The sequence below is a fragment of the Nanorana parkeri genome, unplaced genomic scaffold (genome assembly GCF_000935625.1).
Source record: "Nanorana parkeri isolate BGI_ZX_2015 unplaced genomic scaffold, ASM93562v1 scaffold792, whole genome shotgun sequence".
NCBI lineage: Eukaryota > Metazoa > Chordata > Amphibia > Anura > Dicroglossidae > Nanorana > Nanorana parkeri.
In genome coordinates this window covers 565,608-586,830 of record NW_017307060.1, presented here as the reverse complement: position 1 = coordinate 586,830, position 21,223 = coordinate 565,608, and the positions used below count along the sequence as shown (strand labels likewise).

At 39.5% G+C, this 21,223-nt stretch overlaps 1 protein-coding gene across 1 annotated transcript in view; it reads right to left on the bottom strand.

The window, feature by feature from the left end:
- LOC108793936 (mucin-5AC-like) overlaps positions 1 to 21,223 on the bottom strand; it is a 117,504-nt gene that overhangs the window by 87,850 nt on the left and 8,431 nt on the right. The window contains exons 10-32 of the mRNA XM_018564897.1: positions 20,689 to 20,827; positions 20,226 to 20,336; positions 19,920 to 19,989; positions 19,676 to 19,813; positions 19,429 to 19,593; positions 19,041 to 19,135; positions 17,265 to 17,391; positions 16,826 to 17,081; positions 16,425 to 16,471; positions 15,483 to 15,583; positions 15,206 to 15,357; positions 14,970 to 15,108; positions 14,393 to 14,503; positions 14,095 to 14,274; positions 13,272 to 13,511; positions 11,144 to 11,300; positions 10,892 to 11,020; positions 9,892 to 10,036; positions 7,590 to 7,633; positions 3,077 to 3,301; positions 2,786 to 2,903; positions 524 to 1,126; positions 82 to 121 (exon numbers count right to left, since the gene is read on the bottom strand). Coding sequence (XP_018420399.1) covers positions 82 to 121; positions 524 to 1,126; positions 2,786 to 2,903; positions 3,077 to 3,301; positions 7,590 to 7,633; positions 9,892 to 10,036; positions 10,892 to 11,020; positions 11,144 to 11,300; positions 13,272 to 13,511; positions 14,095 to 14,274; positions 14,393 to 14,503; positions 14,970 to 15,108; positions 15,206 to 15,357; positions 15,483 to 15,583; positions 16,425 to 16,471; positions 16,826 to 17,081; positions 17,265 to 17,391; positions 19,041 to 19,135; positions 19,429 to 19,593; positions 19,676 to 19,813; positions 19,920 to 19,989; positions 20,226 to 20,336; positions 20,689 to 20,827 — 3,532 coding nt within the window. The remainder of the gene's footprint in view (positions 1 to 81; positions 122 to 523; positions 1,127 to 2,785; positions 2,904 to 3,076; positions 3,302 to 7,589; positions 7,634 to 9,891; positions 10,037 to 10,891; positions 11,021 to 11,143; positions 11,301 to 13,271; positions 13,512 to 14,094; positions 14,275 to 14,392; positions 14,504 to 14,969; positions 15,109 to 15,205; positions 15,358 to 15,482; positions 15,584 to 16,424; positions 16,472 to 16,825; positions 17,082 to 17,264; positions 17,392 to 19,040; positions 19,136 to 19,428; positions 19,594 to 19,675; positions 19,814 to 19,919; positions 19,990 to 20,225; positions 20,337 to 20,688; positions 20,828 to 21,223) is intronic.

The following is a 21,223-nucleotide window of genomic DNA, read 5'->3' as shown; positions in this document are numbered from 1 at the left end:
CCGAAGGGGTCCTGGGGCCGAAGCCAGCCGAAGGATCGGCCGAAGCTATGGCCAGATCCTTCGGCAGCTTTGTGAATAGACCCCTGTGTCCATGGGACTGGAGTGAAGGTAATTTATCTCACTGAGGAACAGAAGGCAAAAAATACAGGGGTTTTAATTATACCCTACTCTTTAAAAACTAAAATAAAGTTTAGATTTTAGATATACATAAATTAAAAATTATTTGAAATATTTAATTTGAATGCCTTGGACTTTCTTATGCACAAATAATACAATGGTATCTCTTAATCTTTATGTCTAAACAAATACTACATAGGTACCAAACCAGTAGTGACATCACATTTAACAATCTGCCCCACATTTTCAATGCTTATTCCAGGGAATTCCTCAGCTTGGCACTCAATCTTTTGTGGATGTTTGCATATTTGTTTGCCTTTAGCCATTATATTCTCATATGTCTCCTTGTCTCCCCCATCTAAGCCAGAACTTGGGGTATCAACATCGATCCATGATGTCCACTTACATTGGGGCTGACAGGGAGTAGATTCCTGTATTGTAGTGGTAGTTGGTTTTATGGTTGAGGTTACAGAGGAAGTGGTTGTAGTTTCTGTTGTTGTTGTTTTTTGAGTAGTAGTTGGTTCTGTGGTTGTGGTTACAGTGGTAGTGGGTGTAGATTCTGTTGTTGTTGGTTTTGGAGTAGTAGTTGGTTCTGTGGTTGTGGTTACAGTGGTAGTGGGTGTAGATTCTGTTGTTGTTGGTTTTGGAGTAGTAGTTGGTTCTGTGGTTGTGGTTACAGTGGTAGTGGGTGTAGATTCTGTTGTTGTCGGTACTGGAGAAGAAGTTGATTTTGTAGTTGTGGTTACAGTGGTAGTGGGTGTAGTTTCTGTTGTTGTTAGTTTTGTAGTAGTAGTTGGTTCTGTTGTTGTTGTTACAGTGGTAGTGGGTGTAGTTTCTGTTGTTGTTGTTGGTTTTGTAGTAGTAGTTGGTTCTGTTGTTGTGGTTACAGTGGTAGTGGGTGTAGTTTCTGTTGTTGTTAGTTTTGGAGTAGTAGTTGGTTCTGTGGTTGTGGTTACAGTGGTAATAGGTGTAGTTTCTGTTGTTGTTGATTTTGGAGTAGTAGTCGATTCTGTGGTTGTGGTTACAGTGGTAGTGGGTGTAGTTTCTGTTGTTGTTGGTTTTGGAGTAGTTGGTTCAGTGGTTGTGGTTACAGTAGTAGTGGTTGTAGTTGATGTACTGGTTGGTGGCACATGGGTGGTACTACAATGACTATAATCATCACAGCATAAGACCTTTATCTGGTAGTTGTAGCACTGTTTGACTTCTCCAATTTGGTCTTTGTTATTACAAACCAAGCCAATTGTGATATCACATTTAACAATCTGTCCCACATTTTCAATGCTTATACCAGGGTAATCTGAAGCTCTGCACTCAATATGCTGAGGATATTTACAGATATGTTTGCCTTTAGCCATTATATTTTCAAATGTTTCCTTGTCTCCTCCATCTAATCCAGAAGTTGGAGTATCAACATCAATCCAAGCTGTCCATTTACACTGGGGTTGACAGGAGTTGGTTGTGGTGAGCTTAAGAGGCTCTGTTGAAGGCTTTGATGTTGACACTGTCTTGATATTTACAGGTACAGTTGTGGTCTCAGTATTTTCTGTTGTTTTAGTTGTTGTGGGGATAGTGGTTGAAGCTGTTGTAGATGAAGTTGTAAGGGGGGTAGTAGTTTCTGGTGTAGTTGTGGTGATGATAGTAGTTGTTTCAGTTGTTTTTGCTGGAGTTGTGGTTGTTTCTATAGATGTAGATGTTGTTGTTTCTGTTGTTGTTGGAACTGTAGTTATTTGAGTTGTAACAATAACTGGAGTTGTTGTTTCTGTAGTTGTAGATGTTGTTGTTTCTGTTGTTGGTGGAGCTGTAGTTGTTTGAGTTGTAACAATAACTGGAGTTGTTGTTGTTTCTGTAGTTGTAGATGTTGTTATCTCTGTTGTTGTTGGAGCTGTAGTTGTTTGAGTTGTAACAATAACTGGAGTTGTCGTTTCTGTAGTTGTAGATGTTGTTGTTGGAACTGTAGTTGTTTGAGTTGTAACAATAACTGGAGTTGTTGTTTCTGTAGTTGTAGATGTTGTTGTCTCTGTTGTTGTGGGTACTGTAGTTGTTTCAGTTGTTGTAACAATAATTGTAGTTGGCGTTGTTTCTGTAGTTGTAGATGTTGTTGTCTCTGTTGTTGTTTCAGTTGTAACAATATTTGGAGTTGTTGTCTTTACTGGAGTTGTCTCAGTTGTTGTCTCTGTTGTTGTGGGTACTGTAGTTGTTTCAGTTGTTGTAACAATAATTGTAGTTGGCGTTGTTTCTGTAGTTGTAGATGTTGTTGTCTCTGTTGTTGTGGGTACTGTAGTTGTTTCAGTTGTTGTAGAATGCATGGTTGTTTCTGGAGATGCTGTAGTCAGCTTTGTTGTTGTTGTCTGTGTTGGTGGTGTTGTCTGGTTTACACAACGACTGTAATCATCACAACAGAGCACTTTAATTTGGTAATTCAAGCAAACTTCAAAATCTCCATCTTGCTCTTCATTGTGACAGACAAGACCAATAGTAACATTGCATTGAACAACTTGCCCAATTCTACCGATCGGCACTTGAGGGAATTTTTCTGCTCTACATTGAATGCCATCTGGTTTTCTGCATATTTTATGTCCTGCTGCTTGGATGCTTTCATACGTCTCAAAATCTCCCTCATTTTTACCTACACCTGGTATGTGGACATCAATCCATGGTGTCCATGTACATTTGGGTTGACAAACTGTTGAAATAGTGGTTGGCTCTGTTGTTGTGGATGGAGTTGAAGTGATCTCTGGGGTTGTAGCTGATGTTGTTGTTGAATGTGTTGTTGTTTTCGTTGTTGGCTGTGTTGTAGTGGGTGTTGTGATTATAGTTTTAGGGGATTCTGTAGGTATTATAGATGTAGATGGTGTTACACATGGTACAAAACCGCAGCATTTTACTCTGATCTCATAGTTGTAGCAAATCGGTGGTAGTTGCTCCTTATTCCAACAAATCAGTCCAAATGATACATTACAGTGTACATTTTGCTCAAGCTCTGAAAGCGGCACATTAGGAAACCTCTCGGCTCTGCATTCAATGTCTTTAGGATGGCTGCAGATAGAGTATCCTTTAGCTTTTATATTTTCATACGTGTCAAAATCGCCATTTTCCATTCCAAAATGAGGATAACTGGCATCAATCCACTCAGACCACTTGCACTCTTCTTTGACACAGAGAGTGCTCTGAGTTATTGTTGTTCCTAAGTAACAGACATAATGAAAGTTAACTTATGTGTTCGGAAAATGAAAATTATGTATACTAAAGGAGAGCGCCCGCTAACAGAGAATGTAGTAGGGCTGTAGTCAGGGGCAAAAGTTCAATTCTGACTTCCTGCTATTTCCCTGCAGCAGCCTATATGTAGCTGTATGTGTGTCAGAAATGTTTTTACATTATGTGTCAGTCATTTATGAACAGAACCTGAAAACTAGCTCAGTCATGAAGGGGTTAACTGAAAAATCTTTAACTGACAGATATGTCAAGGGAGTCACTGCTTAATACCCAGTGGAAGAAGTGCTAAGTAAAAACCTTTTACATGTCTCCAAAACTAAAGTAGGGCACACAAAGGCTATGAATAAGTTGTAATTTCTTTAAACTCTGAGCCTCCTTTAGGGTGAATTCACACCTTTGACCCCCCCTTTATGTGTTTTTCATTGAAATAAATGGAAACACACTGAAATGCATGATACTGTCAATAAGTGGTAATGTTCATTGTCATGCATTTCAAACATGCATTGCAATGCACTTGTATTAAATGTCAAAGCGCATCATAACACATGCATTGACATGCATTTGATGCATTTCCATTGATTTTAATGGAAAATGCATTTAAGGATAACTATGAGTTGAGTGATTTCCACTCATAGTTAGAGATGACCTGTGACAAAGAAGCTGTCATGGTTAGCTCTATTGATCCGGAAGTGAGCAGAAACATGCACCGATCCGCTCACTCCCCGATCGTCTCCCAGCAGTAAGTGGTGACTATTAGTCACCGGTCCCCGCAGGGATTCCCCCCTCCCCTCTCCTATCCTCCAGCGCTGAGTGGAGGAACGAAAGGGGAAGGGGGCGGGTACAGCTGGCTCTTCCTCTAGATAGGCAGAGCCAGATGTCACTCACGCAGCTGGGTGGATCTCAACAGTATTGTCAGGATACGTCCTGACTACAGGGCTCTTAGTATATCGCGGGCAGCTGAGCTTTGGGTCATGCAAACAGCAATTTTACGGCCCAGTTTACACAGGCACGAAAAGCGAAAACCCATTATGCTTTGTCTGACCTCTGAACTATGGTCAAGTGAAAAATTAAGACCAATAATCGGGCTTGGAAAATGTGCCAGCCCCCTTCATATAAAAGTCAGTTCTCCTATTATCTTTTTTTGTCAGTGTGTGTTGGAGTTGGTGAGGGACAGCTGATGACTTTGTGAGGGAGAGAGTTTGTGCTACTTGTACAGTGCTAGTAGTACACACACTGTTGCTGTACACTTCACTGCATATAATCACCACATTGTCAAATGTAACAAAGCAGCACATCTTCAATCCCCCTATTGTCATAGCTGCTAATAAAATTAATGTCACCACGAATGGTTGGAAACATTGGTCTTTTCCCATGACACCCTCAAAGTCACAAAAATGCATTGGTGCATGTGTCCCAGGGCAGTGTCCAGCTACCCATTCCCCTTGGTGGACAATCCCTTGCCTATTAGCTTTGAAAATGGAGAGAATTTATTTTCTAGATTGGCCTCTTGTTTACTAAAATAGGGTTCCCATTAAAGCTCTCAAATAGTGAACTTTGTGGTGCATTCACTAAACACACCAAGTTTTCCCATAACTAGCTGTGAACCTTGAAAATGATTTTCCCCACAATGCTTATAGATACAGAGAAAAAACAAGGTATTGTTTTAGAGTACTTTCACTGCTTGTTCAAGATATGTAAATACTTTAGTGTTCAGGATCTGGCCCCAGGTTAACTTTAATACTAACAGAGAAAAAGCATGAGGGAAACCTTTTATTGGCCATTGTGCAAGGTCTCTGCTTGAAAAAGTAAGTGTTGAGACTGTCTTTGCTGTCTTTGTGCCCTATAAGGCCCTAAACAAGAAATTGCTTGATTATACTACAACTTCTGATTAATCACACCCTTCCATTGAATGAGCTAAAAATTGCAACAATTTCTTTTCATGTTATCTGGAGCATTTTCTACTGTCATTTAATTAACCGACTAAAAATTGTTTATGAGCTTGCAGCTGTTGCCTGTTAAGTGATCTTATGAAGGTAGCTAATTGACTTGCTTCTTGCCCTGTTTTATTGAATAAGGTTCTCTATGTTGGGATTTGCATTCACCCTTAATATACAGTAGTTAGTAGTTACTAGGTATGTATGCATAACCCAATGACTGGAACCTACCTGAAGTAGTAGCTGGATGTGTTGTGGTAAAGGTAAATGGAGTTGTTGTTGTTATTGGTGTACTACACATAATAATATCTCTATATATTGTGCCATTTTCTTTGCAGATAGCAGTGATGCAGCCTCCAATTCCATCCGTAGTGTTATAAATCACATCATTGTAATGATACATTTTGCCCTGGTACTCACAGAGGCATGCTGTTCAGATACAAAACAATATATTAAATGCAGAAATACAAATAAAACCAGCATTCATGCAACTGACATTAATGTGAAAACACTGCTTCATGAACATAGTAAATAATATATAATAATGTGCTGCAGGAATGCATGAAAAAGCATTACTGCAACTCACACGAATGTGCATACCACAGGCCAGTCCTGATCATTGTAAATGGCATCACCTAAAACACTAGTACAATAGCAATCAAAGTATGCGCACTGCAAAATACACACAGCAATTTGCAGTGTAGTGTGGGGTGCGGCATTGAAAAAAAATGAGTCATGTCCATTTTTTACTGTGTTGTGGTGCATTGGCAGCCAGTTCATAATTAATAGCCTTAATGCAATGCAAGTTAATGTGCAACACACCAGGGACATGGTCAGTGGTCAGGGGAGGCAGGTGTAGCACCTAGTATTATGGAAGAAAAAGCTGTCAGTTTCAATTTTGAAGCTGACAGCTTTTTCTCCATTCAGACCGGCTTCTAACAGGTTACACAGCAGAGAAAGCCGCCCTGCTGTGTAACATGTCATGGGCGGAGCGTTGCCTGTTAATTACAGGCGGTGCTTCATCCGGCTTTTGGCAGCTATGTTAGGTTGCACAGCAGTGAGGATCCCCACTGTTTTGTGTAATCTAACATAGTGAAGTCAGAGCTGCAACAGCGTTTGTGTTAGAGGCTTGAGCTCTGTGGATTGTTTGGACCAATGGCAGAGCGCCATTGATCCAAGCTGTCCAATCAAAAAAAAAAAAAAAAAAAAAAAAAAAAAAAAAAAACCCACTGAGGACATCGATCTCGATGCCTCCCCAGTGACAAGCAAGTGAGGGGCAGGGAGGCTCCTCCCTGTCTCCTCCCTTCTCCCTCCTTCACACATAGCTCGGTGACCGGGGTGGGGGCAGGGCTGGGGCACATCAGGGGTGGGATGGTGGTGTGCATGTGGGTGGGGCAAGGGCAGCAGGGGGTTTGCATCACCTAGCATTGACCTTACTGCACAGCACTGCAACACAGCGTGTATTAACATGTGATCATTTACTGCAACACATGGATCAAGCACAGATCGTGGTTGATCAGCTTCGTACCTGGCTGCTGTGGTCGGGGAATGAAATCTCAAAACCTGGAACTGGCAAACTCATAATTGTTTCCCGGTTCATTCACAGGAGGGGAGGTTACTGAATTGAAATTCGCTAGACTCCCTTCCCTCTAGGTGCTGACATGCACAATGCTGGTCCCAGGCTCACAAGAGCAGTAGCGAAGCCATCGATACATGGTGGGGGAGGGAGTTGTCCGGAGAACAGGATGATTTTGAATCCTATGCGCGTGATCGAGTGGCTGTGCAATACAATTACTTCTAACACAAAGAGTGTATATAAAAGCCTGTGCTGTTGCCAACGTAAGTTGATGGCAGCATAAGAGTTATAGTGTACTTCTATCATTGTCGCTGAAGAATGTCAACAAGAATCCATTATTTTAGAGTCGCCAACAGAACAAGAATGACACCAGGGACAACGGTCTAGGAAGGGAAATCCCCTTACTTTGGATATTTCCTTTAACTTCCTGGTTTGTCTCTGGGACAGGAAATGAAGATAAATTTCCCCAAAGGTATATACACAACAGAAAAAAACATACAAGGGTTTCAACTCTTCCTACTCTATCCAAAAACGTTTTGGCTGTGTATACTTTAAACTAATCCTTAACTGAAAGTTATTTCCCAATGGATTGTGCTTATCTTATCTAGCACTGAAACCATCAGCCCTGTACAGCACAGAATGCCAAGCTCTAGATGCTCTGGGATACTTGTCCTTACTTTTACTATTTCTACTACGCTTAGTGCCATATGCCCCTCCGCACCCAAAAAAATAAAATGTGTTGTAGTTACCTTCTTTCTGGTATTTACACTCCACACCAGACTGGCTGCATACACTGTAAAAGTAAAATTAAGATTAAAGTACAACTGTAGTCATGGACCATTAAATTCAAATTCTGAGCCAAATAGTAAGTCTATTTTATTTTCATTGGCAATTGTCAAAAAACATACATTAATTTGCCTCTCAGAGTATTCTGAAAGATGCTTTTATACTGACCCTCACAATTGTCAGGTCCATTAGATATTATCTGCTGGTCACAAGGGGTTACTGACACGATATATGATGAAAAGTATATAGATACTCCTCCAATTTACTGAGTTCAGGTTTTATAAGTACGGTTAATGCTACAGCATACAAAGATATTTTAGACAACTGTTCACTTTAAACCTTGTGCCAGTAGTTTGGAGGAGGTCCATTTTCTGTTACCTCAAGACTGAACTTTGCCCTTGTGAATAAAGCCAGCTGCATAAAGACATGGGGGTCTATTCACGAAGCAGCCGAAGAATCTAGCCGTAGCTTCGGCCGATCCTTCGGCTAGCTTCGGCCCCAGGACCCCTTCGGTTAAGTAGAACCAAAGGGCTGCTGTACGGGCTATTCACTATAGCCCGTACAGCTCCCGAAATTGGCCGGCCGGCTCAGTCGACCCGAAGGCATATGCCTCGGCTCATTTATTTTTTTCTATTCTGACACGGCTCCGTGTCAGAAAAAAAAAATTGTTTCTCTCCTTGGCGGCTAGGAGCGGGAGACTTCCGGAGCACCCATGAGAGTTTGCTGTCTGGAGATCCGTGTCCCTGGTTAGCCGGTAACCAGGGATGCTGATGTCTCTGCAAGTGGCCGGAGCCAAAAAAGAAAAAGCAGGGTTTCTCTCCTTGGCGGCCGGGAGCGGGAGACTCCCGGAGTGCCCGGGAGAGTTTTTCTTTTTTTTTGATGGCAGCAGAACCGCCGGCCAATATAAAAATGTTGGGCGGAGCTAGCTGTCATTGCTAGCTCTGCACAATCATTTTCTATTTATTTTTTTCTACTTTTTAAACTATTTTTCTGTTCTGCTCGGTACCACAAAGGGACCGAGCAGAACAGCCGAGCCGAATGCCGCTCAGCGGCATTCCGCTATTCCCTCACTGCTGTTCGGCATCTATAAGAATAGACCGAACTGCAGCAAGTAGCCTGCCGGAGGTTCGGCTTAGCCGATCCAGATGTGGGATCGGCTGAGTCGAACTTCTTCTGCACTTCGGGTCAGCCGAACATGCTGAGCACCAAAGCCACCCAATGTATGGCTGTTTTCAGCCGTTATACGGCTGAAATCAGCCGTACCAGCCTGAAATGAATAGCCGAACAGCGTTCGGCTCACTTCGCTTTAGGTTGGTCATTCACTCGGCAGCTTAGTGAATAGACCCCTAAGAGCCTACACAATAGCCCAGCAAAATGTTGCCAGACTATTTTGCAGCTGGGGAACAGGAGCCACAGAAATTCTGCAAGCTCTTAAGGGGCAGGCAGAAAGGTGGCTGATCCCATGATATCCTTTGCCAGGAAAAGTCACGTGTGATAACGGTTCACACATGTTCCTTGCCTGGCACACATCCTCAACTTGGTGGTGTGGCAGTTGCCAGTTCCTAGTTAGGTATTCTGGATATATTGAAGTCTCAAAACAGGCCAGAAGAGGTGGGTGTAAGCCTTCCAAAAAGCTTTTAGATCAGCTGTGACTGCAATTTCCACCATTCAAGTCTGGCCTATTCTGCACTTCGGGTCGGCCAAACATGCTGAGCATGTTCGGCCAACCCGAATCCACGTGAAGCCACCCGATGTCAGCCAATATACAGCTAAAATCAGCCGTACCAGCCTGAAGTGAATAGCCGAACAGCGTTTGGCTCACTTCGCTTTAGGTCGGCCATTTACTCGGCTGCCTACGGCAGCTTAGTGAATAGACCCCATGGTTTGTTGAGTTTGGTGTGACCAGAGAATCCTAACCTTAACCCTACTAAGCACTGGGATGAATTTGAACATTGATTGTGAGCCAGGTCACCTTGTTCAACATCAGTACCTGACCACACAAAAGCTTTTCTAGCTGAATGGACACACATTCCCATAAACACACTCCAAATTCTTGTGAAACCTTCCCAAAAAGTGGAGTCTACTACAGCTGCATGGTTTTGGAATGGGGTGTCCATTGAGCTCATATAGGTGTTTTAGTCCGCTATCCACAAACATTTTGCTATATTATGTATATACACATTGATCTTTGTCCAAGTGTACTTTTCTGCACCTATTAGCAGCATCAGGCTTTGCTATCTCTGATGCCCTTTACAGATTGCTTACCATGTCTGGCAGTTTTCACTAGAGGGTACAGTTTGCCCAACTCTGAAATGATTTCCTTCGTCATCATAGCAACCGCACTGAGCTACACAGTCCATTTCATCTTCATCAAAGAATGATTTAGCAGCTGGACAGCTAGGGTAACATCCTGATTGGTGTTAAAAAAAAATGTCAACAATACAAACATGCAAACATGAATACATTGTAGTAAGACATTCATCTGAGATATATGGGCCCCACTCTTTTTATCCATAAATGCAATTCCTTGTGTAAAAAAAAAAGAATAAAATGAGATATATTATGCATTGATCCTGATATAATTCTCCTGTGTTTTGTGAATTTCTGGAGTTCCATCATATGTAGTGATAGTCAGTGACACATATCAACCCCTCTCGTTCAAAGAAAATTGCTTGCTTAAGCTGAAATTTAATATTTTTTTACTTTTTGCAATTTGATATAACTCGTATTTTTTATATTTCAATACAAATTACTAGGGATGCACCAAAATTTCATCCGCAAATGGTACTTTGGTAAAAATCCTGGTAGTACCAAAATGGCCAAAAATGTGGCATAAAATTCCTGTTCATTGAGTGCTGGGAGTGCAGAAAAAGACTCTATGTCCTCAATCTCTTTTTCTATTTTAAAAGGGAAATATCAGGGGTTTGTTTAGACTCCTGATATTTCCTTGAAGCCCCTAGCAGTAGATTTAAAAAAATAATAATAATAACATAATGAAAAAATGAAAAAACGTTAGAAAAAAAAAAGTAAGTTTTGGTTTAATTTTCGGCCTGATATAAGTTTTATTTTTGGTTTCGGTTTAAAATTGTAATTTCGGGGAACCCCTAAAACTTACCCATATTCTAAGTCTGATAACAAGCATTAGAAAAAATTACCAAATTGAATATATCTAAAAGCTTGTGAAGTTCATTGTGTTAAATATTAAGACATAAAATAAAAGATGGTGGCAATAATAATAAGGATATTAATGGTGCTCTGGCCTTACCTTCCAAGCCTCCAAGCTCATGCAAACACTTTCCACTGGGGTTCCTGCAGGTCTTCAGGCAAGGAGCTCCACAGGGTTTGTAGTGCCACTCACACTCTCCTTCAGGGTTGTAATAGTCACAGAAGAGAGCTGAAAAAAGAAAGAACATTATTTAAGTACAATCTAATAACATCTAAACTAGTATTTATGCAGTTATTGTAGCATAAGAGGGATAGGAGACCTTAAATAACGAAATCATAACATGATACTCACGGCAGATGTTGGGTGTTCTCCAAGAAACACAGATTCCAGTTTCCCCACAGGCCTGGGCGTAAGCAGCAACAGCTGTACAGAAGCACTCACAGTCCCCACCAGAGTCACATGCACAAGCGTCAGTCACACAAGCATCATAGTACTTGGATGGATCAACCTGTAGAACATTAAGTATAGAATGTTTTTCTAACTATTATGCTTAGCTAACTTTAGAAACTTGTGTACACATACAAAGGCTTTTGTTTGCTTCACAAATGCTTCACTCCTCATACAAGTGATTGATACAGATAAGAAAGAGGTCAGAATCAGAAACTCTAAATGATCCAAGATACAGCTCAAACTTTATTGAAAGCTAAATGCACCTAAAAGTGCCACAAACACCAAAGCAGCTTTTAATGACATAATTCTTCTGAATAGAAGCAATATACCCAAAAGACAACCCCCTACATACCAAAAAAATATACCATAGTCATTTATCAGATATACAGTATGTTTAAAGGTTAATTCCACCTTGGAACAAACTCACAGTCTCCAGCTCCCCACCCTCAAAATGCCCCCTCTTGCCTGAATTATAGGTTTCTTTTCACTGGAGCATCTTGTTTTTATATTTAATTAGTTGAGGCTGTACATAACCATTATCTATTCACAGATCAATTCACACAGTGAATGGAAGATTACATGTACTATCTGCCACTGTGGCACTTGTAGACCTCAATGAAATGTGGTGACTTTACCACACTTGTACTTCCTCCAGCCCCATAACCTAAGGTCTGTACCTCTGTACGGACTCAGGGGTTGCATCACTGAAACTTCATGTTTCATGTTTCTTATAATTTTGTTTTATAATTTTGTTATATTTTAGCATCTGATTTGCTGTGCTTGAATAATGTACACCATCAGAAGTAAACCTATAACAATCTTCCTTTCTGTTAAAATGACAGTATTTCCTTCTTGCTCAGGAAATACGTTTAGCTACTGCTCCTTCCTAAGCTTGCCACAACTATTTTGTTAGGAAAAACTGCATTAAAAACAAAAGGGCCATTTCCCATCCCATATGCACTAGAGTAGAGGATATAAGGCCAGCACACCATATAATTAAAAAATCAATCCGCCTTAATAGCATAAACTAGGCATGTCACCTACATGCACTGATTGATCCTCCCAGTGCATTCCATTGACATCCATTTAACTTCCTTCTGCTCAGACACATTCCTAATGGTACACATCCACATGCTCATTTAAATTACTTCTTAAATAGGATTGCTTTATCAGTTGTCTAGTATTGTATTATTTTGAATGTTGGCTTCAATATGATGTCATTGTGACATCTTGGTAATGGGATTGCGTTGCTTTCCATTGGTGTGACATGTATATATGTTAGTGCTTTGTATTCACTTTGTGTCACTTTGTCTGATGAAGGTTCTGGAATGTTGCATTTATTTGTGACATGCCTAGTTAACATGGCTTTATTTTTGAACTACACAGTGTTTTGGAAATATTTCCTCAAGTGTACATGGTGGTGCCATCCACTTATTGCTGCAGCACCTTATCTCAGTGGGCCTTATCAGTGTGGTCTGGTGAGTGGTAAGGATACTGCATACATGTGACTAGTAACTAGGGCCTTCCAGGACACATGTAGAAATTAGCAGATGGACCCACAGAACACAGAGAGGACTCATCATCCAATGTAGGAATCTAGGAGTGTTGGATACCAGCTGCACCCAGAGCTGCTGAACAGAGTGACAACTGGAGTCACCACCCATTAAAGAAATATTCCTCTTCTTCCTTTACATGGGACATTTTTTTATCAACAGGAAAAGAATGAAAGTTTCATTCATATGAACTGTCACAGTAACTGTGCTTTATAGTAGCTCTCTCTACATAACTCATAACTTTCCTCATCTTGTGCGCTACATTCTTTACAATGTAGTAATCTTTGCCAATCTATATTGATTTATTTAAATGTGCTTCTAAATGTACTGTTACACAGTTTGCTGCAAATCTAATGCATATACTGTGATATGAAGAAATAACTCCAAGTTCTCCAACACCTGTGACCTGTTGAGGTTTAATATATTTTGTGGAGAAATCTGAAAAGAGAAAAACGTTATATAATTGTCCTCCTCACCTGAGCATGGCAGGCAGAGAAGACTGGACTGTTAAGGATGCTACATTGTTTCTGTGCCCAGGACTTCCTGTATGGGTTGGTAGAGCAGGAATCTTTAGGTACTTTGGCATCTTGACATGACTGAGCAATTTTCCAGCTGTTGCCAAACTCGGCAACATTGCCAACCACAGACTGGCTCCTTGTTGTAAAGTCGTTGTTTCCATTTCCATCATAATTACCACACAGACCACAAACGTTACCCTGTAATCAGAGGAAGCATCAATACTAAGTTCATCATAACATTGAATAAAGAATAAAGCTTCGAACTATGCATTTTTTGTATTATACTTTTTAACATAGTTTTAAAAATATGTATTAAGCCTAAAAATGAGCTAAAACTCAACTTGATTACAGAAATTAAATAAATCTTTAAAGCTGACATCCGGGCAGATATAAAGACCCAAATTATTGCAGCTCTGTATTCATGAATAATATAAATAAATTCATTTTTTTAATGGCAAGCAAAGTAAGTATTTGAATTTGACCTGTAAACATTACTGTACTGCAGCAGATAACATTTAGGTCTTCTGCCATGCCAGACAGGACTGCACTGTGTAGTAGAGCTGTGTAAATCTGAGGACTTCATGAACAGAAATACAAATCATTGGCAGGTAACAATGTTCCCATATACTGTATGTAGTTTATCTGGTTATTTTGTTGTTTTCCTGGAGGTTAGCTTCAATACGTATCAAAAATTGATGGACATTATCACTATTTACATCCACTATTGGTCATTTTTTTACTTAACAATTTTGTAATTTCATTGTAGAAATTTACATTTTACCTCAAAATCTTTGCTGAGCTTGATAAATATGCTTGTCTTTTTGTCCCACATCAGGATGAGTCCATTGTCAGCCTCAATGACAAGATAGATTCCCATGTGCCTGACTTTGTAGGGTACAACTCCTCCAATACCCCTTTCCACCACTTCAATGTGTTCCTCAGTCAGAACAAGTTCATAGTTCTGTGAATAGAAATATGGGAATGACAGAAAGTGAAGAGATTTGAAACAAGCAACTTCCTTACAACTAATTTTTGGCTATAGATAATTAATAAGGACAGTATTATAATAAATCTCTTACCTCCATGAAGACTTTAATACTCTTAGAGCATGTTGTTCCAGTAGTGCCACATGGGATGTTCTCAGTGATGACACGGAAAGTGCTGCCATTTGCAGCCTGGCCACAATGGTCCTGAAATGAAAGTGGACATAAAATATTACAACTGCCAATAAACCTATTAGTGTTAACATGCATAATATTTTTTTAAAAGTTAACCTATGGGCCAGGTAACCAACTGTGCTTCACTAACCTCTTTTGTTTTTTGGGGATCTCTGCTGATTTGTGCATTTTATTAAATCACATATTAGGCATCCTTGGCCAATGATAGAACTAATACTCAAAGTTTTTAAGCAATCAGCAGCTAAAAGGTGGGGCCTACTGTATATTACGTTGTTTGCTGGAGACTTTCCAATTACATGTTCTAGGAATGCCACATTTAGATGTAAAGGGTTGCTAATAAATTATATATTTTAAGTAATAAATACTACTACTAATAATAATGCTAGTAGTAATACTACTACTACTGCTGCTGCTACTACTACTAATAATAATAATAATATAAAAAATAATAATATAGATGTTTTGGCATTCACTTTACCTGGGCAAGTATGTATTCACAGTCTCCACTAAAGCTGTAGCGTTTGCCATCAAAGGTGATATAGTGTCCATCCCCATACACAGCACAGGTAGCCAAGCATGGGTTGTTGGTACACTGCCACATCCTATTCTTACAAGTGCTATACAGATAAAGAAAGAGAAAATCGATTTTTTTTTTCAGGCAGTTGAATATTGAATGTATTTTAATTGGTATACTAAGTAATTTATTTTTCGTACCAGGTGTTGCATTTCATTTTAATTTGTTCCCCTGGCTGATAAGTGGCATCATTGTGTACACATGGACAATCTTCTTCCCTAATGCAACCTCCTTTTCCATCTGCAACTAGACCATCAGGGCACACACAGCCAGAGACACATTTTGCACTATACTGTATAAAATAAATACCAAATGTCAAAATTAATATAAAGGAAAATCACAGTTTCAGGTAAATTCAGATTATTATTATTACTACTTTCTTTCCGTATTTCCTGGTGCAGGGATTAGAAGACTTACACAAGCCATATCCAAGGTCTGACAGCTTTTCTGGCACTCTGAACCTTTGGTGCCAACTGTGGCATTCTTGCAGTCAAAGTAGACCATTGGAGATTTGCAGGCTGGGAAGACAATGCAAAACTCATATATTGCCATATTATAAATATTATAATATATTGTTAGATAATTTGAATATACTGTATTACAGAATAGAAAATAAAATGGAAAATTAAATAGAAGTGCTATGCATGATTTGGGATTGGCCAAGAAATACAATACTTTTCCCTATAATTATCCCTTTTTATATTACACAATGCTATACAATAAACAATAAAGCAAGTATTCTACAAACTCCAAACAAAAGATATACAGAAGCATTCACACTATGTCTGGACCAAAAATGCAACTATGTCTGCAACTAAAATGCATCATATTGTATTCCTATGGTATTTCTGAACTCTGTTCACTCCAGTGCGGTCCATTCCAGTGCAGGGAAAAAAATGACTGCATGCAATATTTTTATCTGGTCTGGAACACACCAAAACATATGTAAGCACATTAAAAAAGAATGCATGCAAATGCACTGTAACACACTGGAGTGCACCTGAAAGCCCATTCGGGCTTAAAAAAAATGCACAAGAACACATAAAAAATGCACCGCACAGCATTTGCACAAATGTATCCCGATTTGGTCCAGCGTTGGTGTGACTGGGCCTTGACTTGGGAGAAAAAAAGGTCCCCGCTTGAACTAGCTCACAGTTTAAAAAGTTGGGGAACACTAGGTAGAATAAACAGGTGGCAGGTAATGGAAGTTGATTTCTCAGTAATTAATAACTAGATTAGAGAGGTCAATAGACAGGCAATTTTGGAGAAGTGTGTTTTGAGGGATTGTTAAAAATGTTTTAAAGTAGGGGCAAGACTACAAGTCTAAAGAAGGGAATTACAGAAAATGTAAAAGGTTACCTGGTTCAATATTTCCAATACAACTCAATTTTCCCTGGGCGCAAGTGCTGGAAATAAGAGTATAACAAAAATATTAGTGCAAATCAAATAGTGAATCATGTGATAGTGGTTATTCTCTGTCCCAGTAGGGGTGACTTACAGAAAATTTAAATGACTTCACACAAAGTTGTATGTACCAGCAGTGAACAAGTAGGGGCATTATCACATAGATTTTAAACTGTTAGTAGGTATCGTATGGTAGCAGATCATTATCATATAAAAATATGGCAACTGTTGTAAGGCAAATACATAATAGTAAACATAAAGATGTGATAATAATATTTTCCACTAATATGTTCTTCATTGTTCCTGCAAACTGAATATTATATAACATAGAACTTAATATCAATATCCACACTCACCACATAATGCCGTTATCATGGACAATTTCTCCGGAAGGCACAGGAGATCCCTTGTAGTAACATGGGCAGGCAGCGGCAGGGACACATTTGCCACTGTCATCCATGTAAAATCCTTGGGCACAGGTGCAGCCATCAACAGGTGTAAATTTGATACTGCAGGTGACATCAGGTTCACTGAGAGAACGACAGGTTGGTGGGCAGGTACTGATGGAGTAGGTGTAGTTCATTGATTTGGTACAAGTGTTCATGTACTTGGCTGTGTAGGAAAAAAAACATATCAGTATAATTTGTAATATTATTTAAAAGGAGAAGCATTAAAAGATGTGAAAAGAGCTCTAGAAGGTGGTGTAGCCACACAAAAAAATTATTCACAATGGCTTTAATTAACCTCTGTGTAGAATTAAGCTTTTTAGAAAAATTAGATTGAAGAAACACTTACTGCAAACATTGTCTCTCCATCCAGTCAGTATGATTCCTTTAGTGGCACAAGCCCGGACATAAGAAGAGAGGGAGGCACACATGCAGTCCTCACTTTTTTCACAATTACAGGTGTCAAACATGCAGTTCTGATAAGAAACAGAAAAATGTAAGTCAAACTATTATTAGAAAATTCCCAACAATTATTATTTTTTAAGGAAAGGGCTAAATTGCACACCTCTAGAGAGACAGAGGTTTATAAAAGTAATTGTGGGTGGAGCGGGATTGGACAACCTCAGTTTCATGATCTTGGACAAAATATTATAAGGGGTCTATTCACAAAGTTGCCGTAGCCAGCCGAGTGAATAACCGACCCGAAGTGAAGTGAGCCAAACGCTGTTCGGCTATTCACTTCAGGCTTGTACGCCTAAAATCAGCCGTACAACGGCTTGCTGCAGCTGGCTTCGGGTCGGCCAAACATGCTCAGCATGTACGGCCGACCGAAAGTGCAGAAAGAGTTCGACTCAGCCGATCCAACATCTGGATCAGCTGAGCCGAACCTCCGGCAGGCTACTCGCTGCTGTTCGGCATATTCTCAGAGATGCTGAACAGCAGTGAGGGAATAGGCTATTCTGCTCGGTACCTCTGTGGTACCGAGCAGAATAGAAAAACAGTTAAAAAAGTAGAGAAAATAAAATAGAAAACAATTAGGCGGAGATAGCAGTGACAGCTATCTCTGCCCAACTGTTTTCTATTGGCTGGGCGGTTCTGCTGCCGTCAGAATAAAAAAAAAACCACCATAGGAATGCATAGCTAGATTCCTATTGGCTATTTCACTTTGCAATAGCCAATAGCAAACTAACTATTGCACCTGCCCTCTGCTGCTGTCAATTACTAGAAGGGGACCTGATGGAGAACGTCAGGTCCCCTCTGCTGATTGACAGCTGCAGTGGGCGGGTGCAATAGCTAGTTTGCTATTGGCTATTGCAAATTGAAATAGCCAATAGGAATGTAGCTTTGCATTCCTATGCTGTTTTTTTCTATTATTATTCTGACGGCAGCCAATGGCTCCGATGTCAGAAGAAAAAAAAAAGACAACAGAGCAGGGAAAGGTTTACTCTGCTCGATCGAGCAGAGTACCACTTTCCGGGGGAAAGTGTTTCTCTCCCGGGCGGCCTAATAGCAGTAGACTCCCGGAGCGTCCGGGAGAGTTGGGCTGTCTGGAGATCAGCGTCCCTGGTTACCTGGTAACCTGGTAACCAGGGACGCTGATCTGTCTGTGCAAGTGGCCAGAGCCAGCCGCGAGATGACGGCTGGCTCAGCCCAGCAGTCAGTAGCAGGCTGTCTCAGTCGAGCCGAAGCATATGCCTTCGGCTTGACTGAGCCCCTCTGCCAACATCGGGAGCTGTACGGGCTATAGTGAATTGTCCGTACAGCAGCCCTTCGGTTCTACTGAACCAAAGGGGTCCTGGGGTCGAAGTTAGCCAAAGGATCAGCCGAAGCTACGGCTAGATCCTTTGGCAGCTTTGTGAATAGACCCCTCAGTGTATAATTAGCAAATTTCATACACCTGTTGCTTTTGCTCAGTGAAAGTTTTTGTGATAAAGGACCTTTGAAGAAACTCTGATATATGTCAAACTACATTGCTTAGTTACTGAGAAGGGTGGTATAGCATAACGCTTTATGCAGAATTTTTATATGTCTACTTCTATAATATAATACAATAACTAAATAAATACTTGTTATAGAAAATTCACATTACAATATAATGCAAATATTTTTTTCTATTCTTGCTTACTTCTTTGTAAACAACCGGATTAACAGTAGCATGGCAGGCAGCAAATGGTCCAGTTGGATCAGAAATAAGACCACACCAGTGTTGTGCATACTTCTCTGTAATGAAACGCATAGAGACAATTAGATATTTTTCTGTATTTGATGACTATGCAATTTCTCTAGCATATGGGCACTAATTCATTTTGGGAATGTGATGTGGAAAATATCACAGCTGAACTGAAATTTGAAATGTAGTTGTTTCAAGAGATATACGAAATAAGGTTGTTCTGCTTACTGTCTCTAGATGGAGCTTTGATGTTGCATCTGTATCTCAGCATTCAAAGTCTACCAGCATTACAAAATATTGTACTCGCTTCAAATACAGTTACCATTAAGAAAAAAAATCTTACCATTTTCCAAACTAAGTGAACAAGGGTCTTCATAAACGTTTTTAACATTTGAACAGGTTCCCTGGGTTTTCCAGGTGTTGGCAAATGAAGCTGCAGTGCCTTCAATTACACCACTGATTGTCTGGAAGTCATCTGACTGTTTGTCATTAAAGTTTCCACAGAGACCTAAAATGATTTGCCAATTAAAAACAGATCAGGCACATGCATTGGATCACCAAATATAAGAACCTCACAGATCTAAACTTACCGCATGTCAGGCCCTTATATGCTGGGTTCAGGGCAACATAGACCTGCATGAATGGAGTGAGCTGAGCCACTATCTGTACTCCAAGATTTGTGTGAACAATGATGTAGAATGAGGATGGTCTGAAGATGGTGACATTGGCTGCAAAATAAAATGTCACTGTTAGATAATAAAAAAAAAAATAAACAGATAATTAACTAGCTTCACAAATCTTTTACTAGCAAACAATATCCTCAATGTATCATACCTGCAGATACGGGCAGCTGACTATAGACGCTGTTGACAAATACACTGCCACATGGCTTGATCACAATAATCTGTTAGAATAAGGCAACAGAAGGTGAGCAATAAGAAATAATTTAGCAATAATAGAAGTAGACAAAAATCATATTAGGATATGCATGAAAATGAGAAGATAATTAGAGTCACTGAGAAATTATTTTAGTCCATTTGCATAAGGAAAATCTCTATTTGATCACATTAGAATTTCTTTAGACTTGCCTGTAGAATAGTTTGGGATGTTTGCTATGTATTTATATAAAAGGACACTTACAGTTTCGCCTCCATTAAGGATGATAGTTGTACTTTTTAGGCAAGTTTCACTTTCAGTCAAACCACATTGACGCATTTCCGCCAGTACAATGAAAGACTCTCCATCACATGCCTATAGAGATGGGAAAAGTTTAGGAATATCAATTAAAAATATATTAAAATGACCAGAATATTACATTCTTTTTAACATATACAGATCCACAAATGCTATCATGGTATACATGTATGATCAAGATAATTGACTAAAAAATGGTCAATATGGTAGCCATAATGAGTTGTGTCTTCCTTTCCTGGCTCATTATAAACAAAAAATACATAATATGAAAAATTAAAATTTTCTATAAATGTCTATTTTCCTGCTTCTCATCTAGTTGTAAATATCAGGTAGCTCTTGTATATCCATTAACATGTAAATGCTGATTTATAATGTACAGATTTATGTAATAGCTAAAGCATAGACTTGCCTTGGATAGAACATAGTTGCAGTCACCATGAATGCTGTAATGAGTTTGATCATAGGTGGTAATATGAGACCCTCCTTCAATGGAACAACTGGCTGGGCATGGTAGATTATTACATGACCATTTTCCTCCTGAGCACATGCTATTAAAACGAACAACCAATTAATCAAACATGCATTTAAGACAAAATACTTTAATTCTATGAATTGGAGCACTCAGAAATAGTGAACTCTAGAAAATTTAAAAAAAGAGCTATGTAGTAAATGAGAAGTGTAAATTATAATTCCAGAAATATACAAAAAAACCTACAAAAATAGTATTTGCCAGCTAACTTGTCTGCAAACAGATACTTAATCCAGAAATCCTTTTGAAAGCATGTTTGAAAGTAAATATTACATGCAGGAGTGTTTGCTTCCCGCAGTAGGGAAATTACTGCTAATCAAACACAAAGGTCAACACAGTACTCAACAAACTAAATCTCAGATACTTCTTTTAAAAACTTCTGTGCTATGTACTCATGTGCTATGTAGATCATTAT